We start from the raw sequence: 16,031 nt of genomic DNA, 5'->3' as shown, positions 1-16,031 counted from the left end.
ACAGAGGTGCCTGGTGCGCCTACACAAGTGCTAGATCTGTGACAAGGACAATAATTGCTCGGCAACACGATCGAGTAAATTAGTGGAGCAATGGAGAAATTTCAATAAATTGCGGCAACTATTTCGGCGATATTGCTTCTAATTGCCCCATATATTTTATATCGCTCTCATTGTTGCAGATTTGAATTTCCGAATATCCATTTGGCTTGGAAATTGCAGGCAATTTTTTTATCTTGCACTTGCACTTGTTTGTTTTGCGGCTTGCTGTCTGGCTTCTGCGAGGAGAGTGACAAGACCAATGTCGTCCATAGCGAGCGAATACTCAATTGCTCGTGTATGATAGTATTGCCTACTTGATGAAGGTACGCCGTATCGCTCCATATTGTATTGCGCTACATTGATACTTGTTGCCGTTGCAGTAAATTGCTTGATGTACTCGTGACGTCATAGTTGACGAGAATTGACTGGAACTGGAATTGAGCAATTATATTTGCCCGTATAAGCGCACCTTTACACTGGACTCTAGCGATGTCCCTTAATTGGGTGGGGCGTGAGCGGGGCCATAATTAAATAAGAAGAAGGAGAAAAAGTTTTGATTCACGTACGTACACTAAAATTATTCGTGCAAAGTACGAATAATTGTGCTCATTTATAATTTAAAACGTTTGTGAATATCGTACTTTATTATTCGTGCTATTGTGAGTGACTGGCATTACATTTAAATCTTTTTTAGCTAGGTACTATCAAATAATCTGTGCTTTAAGCTAATTTTAAAATTTCATAGGTGGCAACAAAATTTTATTTTATTTTAGAAGTTTGACTTTGAGTTTTGAAATATTTGACTTTCAAACATTTTTCACGTAACTAATACATAATCTGTGTTTTTCACACAGCTTTCAAAACATCTACATTCTACATTTAAAATCACAAGTAAATTATGGAACAATAGTTAAAATATAATAAAAAATACTGTTTTATCGTTAAAAAAATCACAAGCCAGATACAGAACTTTAATGGCCTTTCAAGGAAAACTAATTAAATAAAAGGATAACCTATCTATTATTGTTGATATTTAAAGATCAAAGATGAGATTAACAACTCGTTTGCTTTCTTCTCTGGTGCAAAAGAGACCATTTTATGTTACTACGCCGATATTTTATGTAAATGCTGGTGAGTTTTATTATAAGCCTTAATATTATGTAAATACAGCTGTTTTCATACCTCATTTTCTAACTGGTATACCTAAAATATATATATTTTTTCACCATATTATAATAAGGAGTAAAATCTTTTCTCCATATTTTAATAAATAAATGAAATGTTATAACTATGTTAATTACATTGTCAAAAGTAAAGATAGTTATGAAATGTTTTAGCTACTAAGTACTAAGTTATTCAATTTAAAGCAGCAATTTTATTAAATTAAGACTTACTAATTTAGTTTGATTTTCAGCTCCTCACTTGGGCCATTTATACACAGCTGTAGTTGCAGATGCCATTCAGAGATTTGAGAAACTAACCAATCCAGATTGTAAAGTAATATTTAGTACAGGTTTGTAAAATATTTTTTATAATATAGAATATAGATAGTTTAATACAATTGCTTAATTTACATAATATACACCAAAACTAAAGAGATACTTACTAAAATTTAATTTATACCAATGCTATATTTTGACCTTGTTATTAAAAGAAATTATTTTATATTTTTTTTTGAAAAAATAAAGGATTATTAGAATCTTGTCATTTTTTAAAATGATGACAGCTTATCTATTAATCCATGCATGAGCACTTTAAAAGTACCACAAAAAATTAAAATTGAACATATTATTCCCATACCAAATAATATATAATATACTAACTGCGCTTCGCGGTTTCACCCGCGTAGCTCCGCCTCTGTTGATCTTAGCATCATGATATATAGCCTCGATAAATGGACTATCAAACACTGAAATAATTTTAAATCGGACCAGTAGTTCCTGAGATTAGCGCATTCAAACAAACAAACTTTAGCTTTATAATATTAGTAAAGATAAAAGATAATATTCCTTAACAGGCACAGACGAGCATGGCACTAAAATCCAGCAAGCAGCGGCAAAAGCCAATCAATCCCCACCAGAGTACTGTAGTACTATATCTAAAGAGTATAGAGATTTGTTCAAAGAGTTCCATGTGGATTATACAGACTTTGTGCGAACTACTGAGGAGCGGCATTTGAAGGCGGTTAAGCATTTTTGGGTGAGATTTAATGAGAAAGAAATGTCCAAGTAGTCTATGTCAGATTCCTTTTGCAATAATTTCCAAGTTATTCATTCAAATTCGATTATATAGAAGAAATTCTTAATCTAATTCTCTGTCAAATTAGTATTTGTATCAGTATATATAAAAATCAAATGCTGTTTGTTACTTACTAAAACTCTAGAAACACTAAATCCGATTAGTTTTATTTTGATTTTGAAATGTTTCCATGTAATGCATGGCAAGTTTAAACATTTAGAAAAAAAAAGACAGGTGTTATAAAGTTCACTGGGTGTATATGTATATCTATAAAATTTTAGGTTTTGATTTAAATATCTTTTTAAATCAAAACCTAAAATTCATGATAGAGGTATTTAAGATCCCAGCTCTTAATAAAATGACTATAACTCTCATCTTTACAGAAAGAACTAAGAGACCAAGACTACATATACAAAGCGAAATATTCCGGCTGGTACAGTGTGAACGATGAAGCGTTCGTGCCTGAAACTCACACGAGAGAAGAAGTCACTAACGACGGTAAGGTGAGCCGCAGAATGGACATTTATTTATTTATTTTTTCGATAAAACCATTCTTATGATTATGGATTTTCTAATCTACTATATGTATAAAAAAAGTCGGGTTTTCCTTCCTGACGCTATAACTCCAGAATGCACGAACCGATTTCCACGGTTTTGCATTCGTTGGAAAGGTCTCGGGCTCCGTGAGGTTTATAGCAAAGAAAAGGTTTTGCTTGTTTTAATTAAATATATTTTACTCATTTATAAAAATAAAACAAATATGAATTATAAACACTAAATTATTACAATTTCGTTTAAATTACGTAATTTTCGAAAAAACAGCTCAGTTGAATATTTCAATAACTTCTATTATAAATGATCAATTTTGTGAAGATGTTAAGCCTATTGTTTACGTAGTACGTCCAACATGCGTATGCTTTCATCCTGTGTCAACGGAGCGACAACGTCGCACGACGAACGCATCACGACTGATGCGGCGTTGCCGCTCCGCTTGACAAGCGACTTACAGTGCCACAAACTTAACTGACCCGGTAAGGGTGTCGCTGATGTCGATTTTAGTGCCGCTAAATAGTATTTCCCCGGATGCAAGGGTAAAAATAATGTCATTGCCAATGGTGTAAATTAACATTAATACTTACAGTAACTTTTTATTTATACAAAATATTCCGTATGAAAAGTCTGTGAAAATGTGCCATTTCAAAAAGGCGGCACGTAGTTCCAGTTTTTGCCACCGGGTCAGTTATGTTTGTGGCACTGTACGCGAGATTGCCGCTCCGAACGTCGAGCAGCAAACGCGACGTTGCCGCTCCGCACTACAAACAGCGGACACGACGTTGCCGCTCCGTTGATACAGTTTTACAATTTACGCAAGATACAAGCCTGCAATCCGTTGATTGAGGAAAGCGTGCACATGACGTGCGTGTTATGTGGACAATAGGGCTAATTAGTAATTACATCAAATAAATACATGAGTAAATGATGTGTTATGATAGGGTAATTCGGTTTAAAGAACTTTATTTATCTCATAAACAAGAACAATACAATATGATCTTTTGCAAATATGAGAAATAACAATTTTGCAGTTAGTAATTATAACACAATCAGCTATCGAAATTAGTTAAGTATGTAATTGATTTATTATAATAAAATGGTAATGGGTAAAAATGAATAATGGGCTAATTGTATAAAATAAATAGAATATGCTAAATACACTACTGCTATAAAATCTAGATTTATACATTTACATTTTTTTATGACTATTGACTACCAATTGAGTGAAGCTGCGGTGTGCAGTTAGAATTTTTTGTTTTAAATTATAAAATACATAACAATGGTACCTACATACGATTTTTTATATTTTTTAACAGGTCAGAGTGTCGATAGAATCAGGACACAGAGTGGAGTGGACTGAGGAAAGCAATTACATGTTTAGATTGAGTGCTTTCAAGACGCACCTTAAGAATTGGCTGAAAACAGGTTTGAATTATGTATTATAGATATTTGAAGTTATACTTCTTTTGGCGCGATGGAGAAAAATGATGAGAGTGAATTTTTACGATGCGCGCGCACACCGACACCTGAATTTAACAGCATGAAGTTAGTTCTAGGTGGTATGAAAATTGATAACTATGTTCAAGTTGTATATTCTAGTATTTTCCATACGCCAAAGAAGTATAACTTCTAACGCGTGTACATAAGTACACACACTCTTTTTTTTTATTGTTGATTTTGTTGGTTTGGTTAAAACTTAAAAGCTCTGATCTCAGAAACTGCTGATTAATATTAAAATACTCTATTCTATTATTATATTTTTTTCATTCATATCTATACTAATATTATAAAGCTGAAGAGTTTGTTTGTTTGTTTGAACGCACTTATCTCGGGAACTACTGGTCCGATTTGAAAAATTCTTTCGGTGTTAGATAGCTCATTTATCGTGGAAGGCTATAGGCTATAATATCATCACGCTACGGCTAACAGGAGTGGAGCAATGCGGGTGAAACCGCGTGGAACAGCTTGTATTAAATAAATATCTTATGTTACTACGGATGTTTAAAAAATGACATTATGAAATTGAACACATTTTAAGCAGAAATAATTTATCAACAATTTTGTAATATGTCATGTCACACCCCGGACACTCCATACAAAATTATCGTTTTGACAGTCACACTGTAGAGACTGCAAATGTGTGTGTTAACGCTTTATGGTTGGCACATTTTTGATTAGCGTAAAAAAAAATTCGCGTTTTTCTGATGAAATACATCCCTAAACACCACAATATCTAACCATTTTCTATGAAAAACGATAATCACAAATCCAAAATAATAAAATTACTTTAAGTCAATTTGATTAATGTTGTCAATCTTCGTTGCGTATCGTCCCTGTAGAAAAATATGGACCATTTTATGTCTGATCGTGCGGGGTGAGGTAAGTGTTTAATTTTGGCGGGAGGCGGAGAGTGTCCGTTCTGTAGCGTTTAGCTACTATTATGTATTCTGTGGTCATGGGTTGGATAAAAAACAGTTTATTTTGTAATGTTTTGATGGCGTTAAATCGTAACATAAAATTCTTAATCATCAGATGGCGTAGTCAAACCTGTAAAATTCCACAAGCAGCTCCAAGAGATGGTGGAAGACGATGTATACCTGCCAGACATCTCTGTCAGCAGACCTGCCTCTAGGGTACACTGGGCTATACGGGTATGACAGCTTTATATGAGATTTCTTAACGATTTATTAATGACTAGCTTACCGACCGCGGCTTCGCCCGCTTTGTCTAAAACCTAATAAAATATAAAACCTACCTCTTGAATCACTCTGTCTATAAAAAAAACCGGAATCAAAATCCGTTGCGTAGTTTTAAAGATTTAAGCATACAAAGGGACATAGGGACAGAGAAAAGCGACTTTGTTTTATACTATGTAGTGAATATAATGTATAATTTTATTGGAGTATAATACTTTTGTTTTAACAAATATCACATCTACAATTGAAACAATAAAAAAATATTTATTTAATATTGAATTGATTAACTTTTGAAATGAAGAATCGTAAATATTGACATTTCTATGGCAAAATCTTGATTTGGATAATGTATCATCAAAATAAATGAAATTTTAAATTAAAACTTCTTTAGGCGCGTTGAAAGTAAAATTTCAAGGTCGCGTTTTACAATTCCATCACGTTATGGAGTAAGGCGACAATTTGGTATCTTTGAATTTTGCCGAAGAAGTTTCACTTCTTACACATGTGCTCGACACACACGCTATTTTTTGAAAGAAAGAATACATTGATTTCGGAAATAAACTAAAAAATATTTTTTTATGACTTCACTACATAGTATAAAACAACGTCGCTTTCTCTGTCCCTATGTCCCTTTGATATAGTGATTCAAGAGGAAGGTTTTAGTATATAATTTATTAGGTTTTAGACAAAGCGGGCGAAGCCGCGGACGGTAAGCTAGTATCCTATATATATCTACACGAGTGGCATCCCGGCCCCGGATTGGCGAGAAGGACGCGGGTTCAAATCCGGCCTCGTGATCGATTTTTTTCTATTCTTTTTAAATTTATATCTACAAGGTTTTTTTTATAATTTTTCAAGGTACCAGACGACGAAGAGCAGAGTATATACGTGTGGCTCGACGCACTCGTGAACTACCTGACCGTCAGCGGGTACCCTGATGATGAGCTGGTGAAGAGTCGGGGTAGACCCTGGCCTGCTGATGTGCAGGTGGTCGGCAAGGATATCATGAAGTGAGTGGGTTTGAGTTGGTAATGTGTAGTGAGTGAGTGGGTTTGTGTAGTGAGCCAAGTTGGTACTTTAAAGTGAGTGGGTTGCGTTAGTTTTTTGTCCAGATAGCGTAAAAAGGCTTGTTGAAGGTAATAATATTATTATGTCGGTCACTTGTTTACGATGTGCGGGTACCCTGATGATGAGCTAGTGAAGAGTCGGGGCAGACCCTGGCCTGCTGATGTGCAGGTGGTTGGCAAGAATATCATGAAGTGAGTGGGTTTGAGTTGGTAGTACAGTGGAATCCGTTTATAGTGCCATTGAAGGGAAATATCAAACACGTCACGGACGTCATACAAAGCATTTTGGAGAAAATAAACAATCACCTGTTTTTGTTAGTATGTAATCCAGAGAAACAAAATAGAGATGCCTACACATTGAGACTTAAAACAAACAAAACAAAGTGTTGTCGGATATCACAATTTTCCCAAACAGAAATTAGTGTTGAAAGTTTTAGAATTAATTTCGGTCAGTATAACCGGACAATTCATTAAAAATTGGTCACAATAAACGATATGTCATTATAAACGAAGTCATTTTATCCGACTTTTATTAAGAATTTTATATGAAAATCAAACTTTGCTGTGTAATACGTCATAATAAGCGGTTGGTCAATATAACAAGAGTCAATAAAAGGATTTGTAGGGGTTTTGCTGACTTACAAAACACATAATGTAATAATAATAATAAATGTAATGTATTATATACAGTGTGAAACTCCCAGTTGATTGAATAAATATGTATGCTTCGTAAGCGAGTATTTCATTTAGAACACCCAACACACCTAAAGTGGTGACCCCACGTGATCAACCTTCGAAAGAAGCGCTTTGTGCCATATCCGACCAAAGGCTTTCGTTATGTGCTCCGCCTTCGTTCTTGCTTCTTGTGTCTAGAAGGGCTTAGCAGTCGAGTTCAATTTTATTTTCACGGGACGGGCATACTGTTCATCATTTCAGGTATGGAACCTGCGGGTCTGGTGATCGCATTCCGCAACCTTCAAGATGAACAAAGAGACGATAGTATATCATCCCGAATGTAACCGCATACACCAACGCGATGGAAAAAAAGACGGGTTGCACTCCGGGAGTGCCGGCAGAAGTGAAAACTTGATTATTAACGTTCAGCATGTTTGATATTTTGGTCTTACGCATGGAATATGAGGGCTAAAAAAAAAACATCCGTCTTACGCTTTTTCGATCAGGCCACATGTCCTGACGCGTGTTTAAGATTTTATACCCAACGCCGCTAAAGAAGTTTTCACTTCAAAATATGTGCTCACCGTTTCGCTGATATTTGAGAAGTTGACGCAGAGCTTGGATAGGGGTGCACTGTTCTTCTGTTCACATTGCCTGAGCCATGAGCCATGCCATGACCTTACGAACTCCTCACTCACAAATGAGAAACGTAAATTAATACTGTTCTGTCCCAGAGAATGCATTCGTGCCACACAGAAAGCCTGTATGGAACTGTAGCTCTCTTCCGCTCTAATTAAAGTCTAATTGAATAAATAAATGTTTGAGTTTAATAGAAACTGATCACTAGATCCTCGTTTGTTCATCAGCAGCTGGCTTTAGCCAATAGATTTCATATGGCCATTGATACACAATATCAATATGTAATAGGTATTTAGGCTGATTTTAGTGAAATGCATGCCGTCGTTGATGATAGCCGAAACGTATGAATCTCTATTTTATTTTTATTTTCCATACTGTACAGATAACAGATCCATTTGTTAGTGAAATACATATTATAATATAAAATGTTGTGTGGTTTTATGAAACCACGGTAAAAGTGAAACTTACGATAATTATCGTATTTGTATGATAATTATCACAGACCAAAAAGTTTGAGACGATGTAATAAAAGTTTCACTTTAATAACTTAAAAAACTTAAATTTGTATGATAATTATCACAGACCAAAAAGTTTGAGACGATGTAATAAAAGTTTCACTTTAATAACTTAAAAAACTTAATAATAATGTTAGTAAATTAGGACAAGGCACTTGTCTTCATGTGCGCATGTCGTTTTGACGCGACAAGTGGCGACGCATGCGCGCCTCTGCCTTCAGTGAGCGTTCTTCATTCTTGTGTCGAGTTGAGCGGACGCGTGAGCATTCTTCATTCTTGTGTCGAGTTGAGCGGACGCGTGAGCATTCTTCATTCTTGTGTCGAGTTGAGCGGACGCGTGAGCATTCTTCATTCTTGTGTCGAGTTGAGCGGACGCAGTCAGCGTTCTTCATTCTTGTGTCGAGTTGAGCGGACGCAGTCAGCGTTCTTCATTCTTGTGTCGAGTTGAGCGGACGCAGTCAGCGTTCTTCATTCTTGTGTCGAGTTGAGCGGACGCAGTCAGCGTTCTTCATTCTTGTGTCGAGTTGAGCGGACGCAGTCAGCGTTCTTCATTCTTGTGTCGAGTTGAGCGGACGCAGTCAGCGTTCTTCATTCTTGTGTCGAGTTGAGCGGACGCAGTCAGCGTTAACAATCATGTCGTAGCAATGATCTGCACGATAGGTGGAATTAAAATCCAGTTCAACACGTAGCAAGTAGGTACACTGCGTTCGTGTTGGAATGAATACCCCTGATATTACAGAACCAACACACCTAAAGATTCTACTGTATATAGTGAGTGTGTTTAAGTTAGTTTTATGTTTCCTTCTAGACATTAAAATTCTTGTGTCTTGTGGTGTGTTTATGACACACCTCGATGTCCGATGGTGATGACGGTTTGACCGACTCATGAATTTGGAACGAATTTCCGTATTAACTTATTTCATTTATCATTTAACTCCTAAATATTGTTAATTTATTAAATAATACCCTCTATACTACTTATTTCAAAACGAAAGGAACTTCGTTCCAATCAGGTGTCCCACATTTTTCTTATGTGTATTTGGTAGATCAAATTGAATAAAACAACTATGTATCATATTTTTATATTTAACCGACTTCAAAAAAAGGAGGAGGTTATCAATTCGGCCGTAAGTTTTTTTTATGTATGTACACCGATTATTCCGAGGTTTCTGAACCGATTTACGTGATTCTTTTTTTGTTCGATGCGGGATGGTGTGGAATTGGTCCCATAAAAAATTTATTCGGATAGGCCCAGTAGTTTTTATTTTATGAGCATTTTTGTCCGTATTTGTAAATGATGCAAGTGTAAGTTTGAAGTCGGTTGTTTTTCCGTAATAAACTCAAACTCAAACATTCATTTATTCAATTAGACTACTATTTAGTAGCACTTTCGAATCGTCATTACATAAGTATTTTTAACATTTACCACCGATTCGGAAAGCAGTGTCTATGGAGAAGAATCGGCAAGAAACTCCATAGTTGCTCTTTTAAAATCATGTCAATATTACATAATATGTAACTTATATCTAACTTATACATAATATATCATAATATGCCAAAATTTTAACGCAGTTATCACTTGTTAAACAAGTGAGTATTTTATATGTTTAGTAAACAAGTCTTGTTTACTAAACATATAAAATATCTCTCAGGTTCCACGGCATCTACTGGCCGGCGTTTCTAATGGCCGCCCGACGTCACCCCCCCCGCCGGCTGCTCGTGCACTCACACTGGACGGTGAACGGGAACAAGATGTCCAAGAGTGTGGGCAACGTGGTGCACCCGAGGGGTGTGCCGGCTGCGCATGCGCTGAGATATCTGCTGCTGAGGGAGGCTACTGTAGCGGATGATGCCAGTGAGTAATAATAAATATCTTTATTTGCTCAAATGTGGTTTACAAGTTATTACAATAAGGAAAGTACAGCACATTCGCCAGTTACACTGGCATGCAAAAATAGTTTTTACAGCTCCGCATAATCAGAAAAAAAATTATATAAACTATTTATTCATTACTAGCTGTTCCCCGCGGTTTCACTCGAATTGCTCCGCTCCTGTTGGTCTTAGCGTGATGATATATAGCATATAGCCTTTCTCGATAAATGGGCTATCTAACACCGAAAGAATTTTTCAAATCGGACTAGTAGTTCCCGAGATTAGCGCGTTCGAACAAACAAACAAACAAACAAACTCTTCAGCTTTATAATATAGTATAAGTATAGATTACGATTATTCATTCATTCGTACAGTCATTCATTTACTCATTCGGTCTTTAATTCACCCATTTGGTCTTTCTTTTTATACCTATTGAATAATTGATTGATTCAACAATTACTCGTTATTCTGCATTAAAAACCATTCATGTGTCAAATAACTCGCAACAAGCGAAACAAAACTGATAAACTGTTGTAATGTATAAGTATTTTTTTACCCTTTCTTCTTTATTCTATTATAATTTTCGGCCTTTTCTAATTTCACAGATTACAGCGAGACGAAACTGATAAACACAGCGAACGCGGAGCTCGCGGACACGCTGGGCAACCTGGTCAGCCGCAGCATCGGCTCAGCGCTGAACCCGCGCGGCGAGTTCCCAGCGCTGAGACCCGCGCTGCTGACCAAGTGCTGCCAGCTGCAGCCCACCGTGCTGCTGCTGCACCAGGTGCAAGTGTTGCCAGGTGAGTGCAGCAAGTATTGCAAGCTTTTATTGCTATAACGCATTTCATTAAAGAAACGAATCTTAAATGGCGGCGTTTATCATTCCCTCTCGCTTACACGCACTTACGGCATGCAAAAAAAATAGGGAATAATAAAATCACTAAAATGTATTTGATTTTCCCTATAATAGTATTTATCATATATTTACAATGACAATTATGTATTTGTGATTGTACCAAAAAATGTTTTATTGGAATTTCACATAATATGTTCTTTGGGAAAAGTTGTTCAGTTTTATGGGCTCAATACGAGTATTATGGGGATTTTTGTTGCATTCTGTATTCGTAAATATGGTACTTCTTATAAATACACAAATACAATAAGAAAACAGTTTGTTAACAAACAAATTAAAATAATTTATAAAATTATTACCCATTTACGTTATTTTTATTTTCTTTTATGCTGACCCTACCATATGTCAGTGTCAGCTTTGGCCGCCATTGAAGATTCGTCTCTTTAATGAGACGCGTTATATTATTGTAGAAAATATTGAAACGGTGTTGCCAAATGTAGTTTATTGTGCTGCTGCACCAAGTTCAAGTGTTGCCAGGTAGAGTATACTGTGTAATGCAAGCTCACTCACACTGGGTATAGTAGTTCTAATTGTTGATTATTGTGCGATAAATTATTGTTTGATTTCTTTCCGTGAACAAATTTTTGGAAAAAAAAATTATAACTGACACTTTGTACTGCCGTCCGTACTGAAATTAAAATAAATGTATTTTCTCTGTTCGAGCGTTGTTGCCAACTTGCTTAACAAATGTTATAGTAGAGCCATTTTAATAGGCAACATTTGACAGTTCAACAAAATTCAACAACGTAACCTAGTAACGACGACATAGAATAACATGATATTTCGTTTTGTTAGAACTGCACATTTGCTTAACTTTTTTCAATTACAATTACATATTTATAATAATAATGACCGATACAAGTAATTTTAAGATTTCATTTTACTGATAAACCATACTAAACATAATAAACAATTTCTGAATTGAAGAACTGACGTCGCTACAATTTTGTGTCAATAAACCTTTTTTCTTTTTAAATACTACTATACATATACGTTACTCTAAAAATCGAAATCTGACATCTAGAATCGAATGCATTGATTACTTGTGAATACAAATCATCATAAATTAATAAATTCGATTGACAAATGTTTCAAATCCGTATCGATTAATACACTTCAATCGATGTTTTTAAGCAGGTTACCTCTCTTCGAAGATAAAATTGATAGACGTCAAATGTTGCCTATTAAATTGGCTCGACTATAAGCAAATTAACATTCCGCCTATCATAATAATCATATTTTCGAATATCACGTGAAAGAATTCAAATAATACTAATTTGCAAGAATGTTAAGATGCCGCCATAAAGTATAAGCTTTTCATAACGCATTTGAACTATTACCTACATCTTCTTAAATCCTGAATCTATACTAATATTATAAAGCTGAAGAGTTTGTTTGTTTGTTTGCGCGCTAATCTCGGGGACTACTGGTCCGATTTGAAAAATTATTTCGGTGTTAGATAGACCAATTATCAAGAAAGGCAGGCTATAAATCATCACGCTAAAACCAACAGGAGCGGAGCAACGCGGGTAAAACCGCGGGGCACGGCTAGTAATTGATAATTCTAATTTATTTATTTTTATTTTTGACGACGCGGTTGGCGCAGTGGTAAAGTAACTGCCTACTGAGCCGACGGTCCCGGGTTCGATCCCCGGTCAGGGCAAATATTTGTGTGATGAACTCAATTATTTGTTCTTGGGTCTGGGTGTTATTATCTATATATGTATTTATTAAATATTATATTTATCGTCGCCTAGTACCCACACCCAGGGCTCGGAACCGGTTTGAAAAGAGCGGTTAATTTAGATTATATACCGGTAAATATATCGTTCCTTCATTTACCGGTTAAACAAGTGAACTGTTTATAAGTAACCCAAACGATTAAGGTTACCGGTTACTTCTGCACAAACGGTTTTGACACCCAAATTAACCGGTTAATTCCTTTATTTTTGCCTCATTTTTTAACGCTTGCCACAAGATATAGTGAATCTAATATCTATACATATAATAAATCTGTAGAAGGGTCAATTCTGTACATTGAAAATATTGAAAAAATAAATACCAGGGGGTGTTACTGGATCGATACCAAACCCAAATATGTGATTAAAAAAAATTTTTGTCTGTCTGTATGTTCAGGCATCACGTGAAAACTAACGGTTCGATTTCGATGAAACTTGGTATAATTATACCTTATTATCCTGGGCATAAAATAGGATACTTTTTATCCCGGAAAAATACGTAGAAAAAAATTAATCTTAATTTTTCCGTGCGGACGGAGTCGCGGGCGGAAGCTAGTATCTAATATATCTAATATATTCTATTCTAAAATATAGTTTGTAAGTATAGATCTATGGATGTATAGATGTTTAGCACACATATAGAGGGTAACTTGGATTAACACATAGGATAGTTTTTATCCCGGAAATCCCACGGGAACGGGAACTATGCGGGTTTTCCTTTGCAAACGCGAGCGAAGCCGCGGGCGGAAATCTAGTTATCAAATTCAAATCTATACATATAATAAATCTGTAGAAGGGTCAATTCTGTACATTGAAAATATTGAAAAAATAACTAGCAGGGGGTGTAACTGGATCGACACCAAACCCAAATATGTGATTAAAAAAATTTTTGTCTGTCTGTCTGTCTGTCTGTCTGTCTGTCTGTATGTGAAGACATCACGTGAAAACTACCGGTTCGATTTCGATGAAACTTGGTATAATTATACCTTATTATCCTGGGCGTAAAATAGGATACTTTTTATCCTGGAAAAATACGTAGAAAAAAAATTAATCTCAATTTTTCAGTTATCCATAGACGTTGTTCTGTAGTAGGTACCGCGAACACACGTTGCGTATTATTATAGACCTAGCCGTATTTGGGTCCAATAGATATTTATAAGATGTCATTGTCCGAGTTACTCAAAATGGAGAAATAAACCATCCACGCAAAGACCGACATCCGCGCGGACGGAGTCGCGGGCGGAAGCTAGTTTCAATTTTTCAAATATAAACTAAAATTGCGAACTTGAGTGCGATTAAGAATTTTGTAACTAAATGACTTCGCAACGTCCAGGCCCGTCGAGCGAGGGTAGCGGGGGCCGAGGATCCTTATGTAACTTGGTTTTAACCGGTTAATTTTCACCACCAAAACCAATATTAATGAAAAACCGGTATTTCGCATAAACCGGTAAAAACCGGTAAAGTGCAACCTTTAACCTAAATCAATTTCGGTTTGGGGTCAATGACCGAAACCGGTTAAGAATTTAAACCGGTTTCCGAGCCCTGCCCACACCACAAGCCTTAATTGAGCTTACTGTGGGACTAGGTCGATTTGTGTAATAATGTCCTATAATATTTATTTATTTATTTATTTTTATTCCAGAAATATGCCACAAGCACTACACAAATTATCAGTTCTACAAAGTGGTAGACGCGGTCATACGAGCCTTGCACATGGCCAATCTATTCTTTGAAACTCTTAAACCGTGGGAGTTAAAGAAAAAACCCGAATGTCAGAAAGAATTAGACGTAGTACTACACGTTACGTTGGAAACTATAAGAATCTGCTCAATAATATTACAGCCAATTGTACCGGATATAAGTAAAAAGGTGCTCGATAAACTGCAAATTCCAGAATGTTCTAGAAATTGGACAGATTGTGAAGTGCCCTCGTGGAATATGGAAGACGCGATACATGAAACTAAGAAAATACAGGGCGGGAAATTTGTTTTGTTCCCAAGAATTTATGTGGATAAATCACAGAAGAGGACTAGTGCTAAAACTGCGTAGTTTGATGTTTTAATGGGTCAATTTATTGTGGACTAGCTTTCCACCCGCGGCATCGCTCGCGCAAAGAAAAACCCGCATAGTTCCCGTTCCCGTGGGATTTCCGGGGTAAAACCTATCCTATGTCCTTTCTCGGGTATCAAAATATCTCTATACTTTCATGCAAATTGGTTCAGTAGTTAAGGTGTGATTGAGTAACAGACAGACAGAGTTACTTTCGCATTTATAATTTATAATAATACTGTGGATTTACATATATAAAATCATTGCATGTACATAGTTAAAACCTTGGTAGATTTTTATAGCCGACGTTCTGATAAAGGGTTAACAATGTTTAGTGATTTTTAGTGACTTGGGGTTTGGATACGTATGTGTATAAAATATGTATTTATGACAAAAAATTGTAGAAAATAGTTTCTCTTCGTTCTACGTCTATTGAGACGTGAAATAAAGACAAACAAACTCATTTCGCATTTATTATAGTACTAGCGATCCGCCCCGGCTTCCCCCGTGGTACATATTTACGTTTTCTCTACATAAGATCCATCCTCGTACTTCAAGGAATATAATAAAAAAAGAATTATCGAAATAGGTTCAGCCGTTCTCGAGTTATGCGCTTACCAACACATTTTGCGATTCATTTTTATATATAAGATTAAGAATTAGATTACAATTTGGTAAAAAATATCTAGCGGGTTAGATTAAAAAAAAAATTGCGATAAAATAAAAAAAATAACGTCAACTTATATACCACTACATAGTATAAAACAAGTCGCTTTCTCTGTCCCTATGTCCCTTTGTATGCTTAAATCTTTAAAACTACGCAACGGATTTTGATGCGGTTTTTTTAATAGATAGAGTGATTCAAGAGGATGGTTTTAGTATATAATTTATTAGATTTTAGACAAAGCGGGCGAAGCCGCGGGCGGTAAGCTAGTTATGTATAAAGAATGTTGTTTTAAATAATTCCGCTATTTAAAAGTTTTGATTTTGATAATTTACTCTAGTTCAGGATACATCGCCCATTTTTGCAAGTGACT

At 35.7% G+C, this 16,031-nt stretch overlaps 1 protein-coding gene across 2 annotated transcripts; it reads left to right on the top strand.

The window, feature by feature from the left end:
• The first annotated feature begins 897 nt into the window (after positions 1 to 897).
• LOC123702883 (methionine--tRNA ligase, mitochondrial) lies at positions 898 to 15,132 on the top strand. 2 transcript variants are annotated; one of them, XM_045650723.1, is made up of 10 exons: positions 898 to 1,170; positions 1,454 to 1,552; positions 2,057 to 2,238; positions 2,661 to 2,780; positions 4,146 to 4,254; positions 5,362 to 5,480; positions 6,384 to 6,535; positions 10,074 to 10,276; positions 10,899 to 11,093; positions 14,588 to 15,132. In XM_045650723.1, the coding sequence occupies exons 1-10, from the start codon at positions 1,086 to 1,088 to the stop codon at positions 14,992 to 14,994; spliced, it is 1,671 nt and encodes a 556-aa protein (XP_045506679.1). In that variant the 5' UTR covers positions 898 to 1,085; the 3' UTR covers positions 14,995 to 15,132. The 2 variants fall into 2 exon arrangements, with proteins under 2 accessions (XP_045506679.1, XP_045506680.1); XM_045650724.1 differs by lacking the exon at positions 10,899 to 11,093.
• Positions 15,133 to 16,031: the final 899 nt, after the last annotated feature.

Source organism: Colias croceus, chromosome 24, assembly GCF_905220415.1.
Source record: "Colias croceus chromosome 24, ilColCroc2.1".
NCBI lineage: Eukaryota > Metazoa > Arthropoda > Insecta > Lepidoptera > Pieridae > Colias > Colias croceus.
Note: the sequence above shows the minus strand (reverse complement) of the source record. Positions and strands in the feature narration are given on the sequence as shown.

What these genes read in the sequence shown, in the direction of transcription:
- LOC123702883 (XM_045650723.1), top strand. Translation starts at nt 1,086, where the DNA reads ATGAGATTAACAACTCGTTTGCTTTCTTCTCTGGTGCAAAAGAGACCA. An exon ending in AAGTCACTAACGACGGTAAG is followed by an intron (nt 2,781 to 4,145) that starts GTGAGCCGCAGA and finishes ATTTTTTAACAG; the next exon opens with GTCAGAGTGTCGATAGAATC. An exon ending in CCAGGTGCAAGTGTTGCCAG is followed by an intron (nt 11,094 to 14,587) that starts GTGAGTGCAGCA and finishes TTTTTATTCCAG; the next exon opens with AAATATGCCACAAGCACTAC.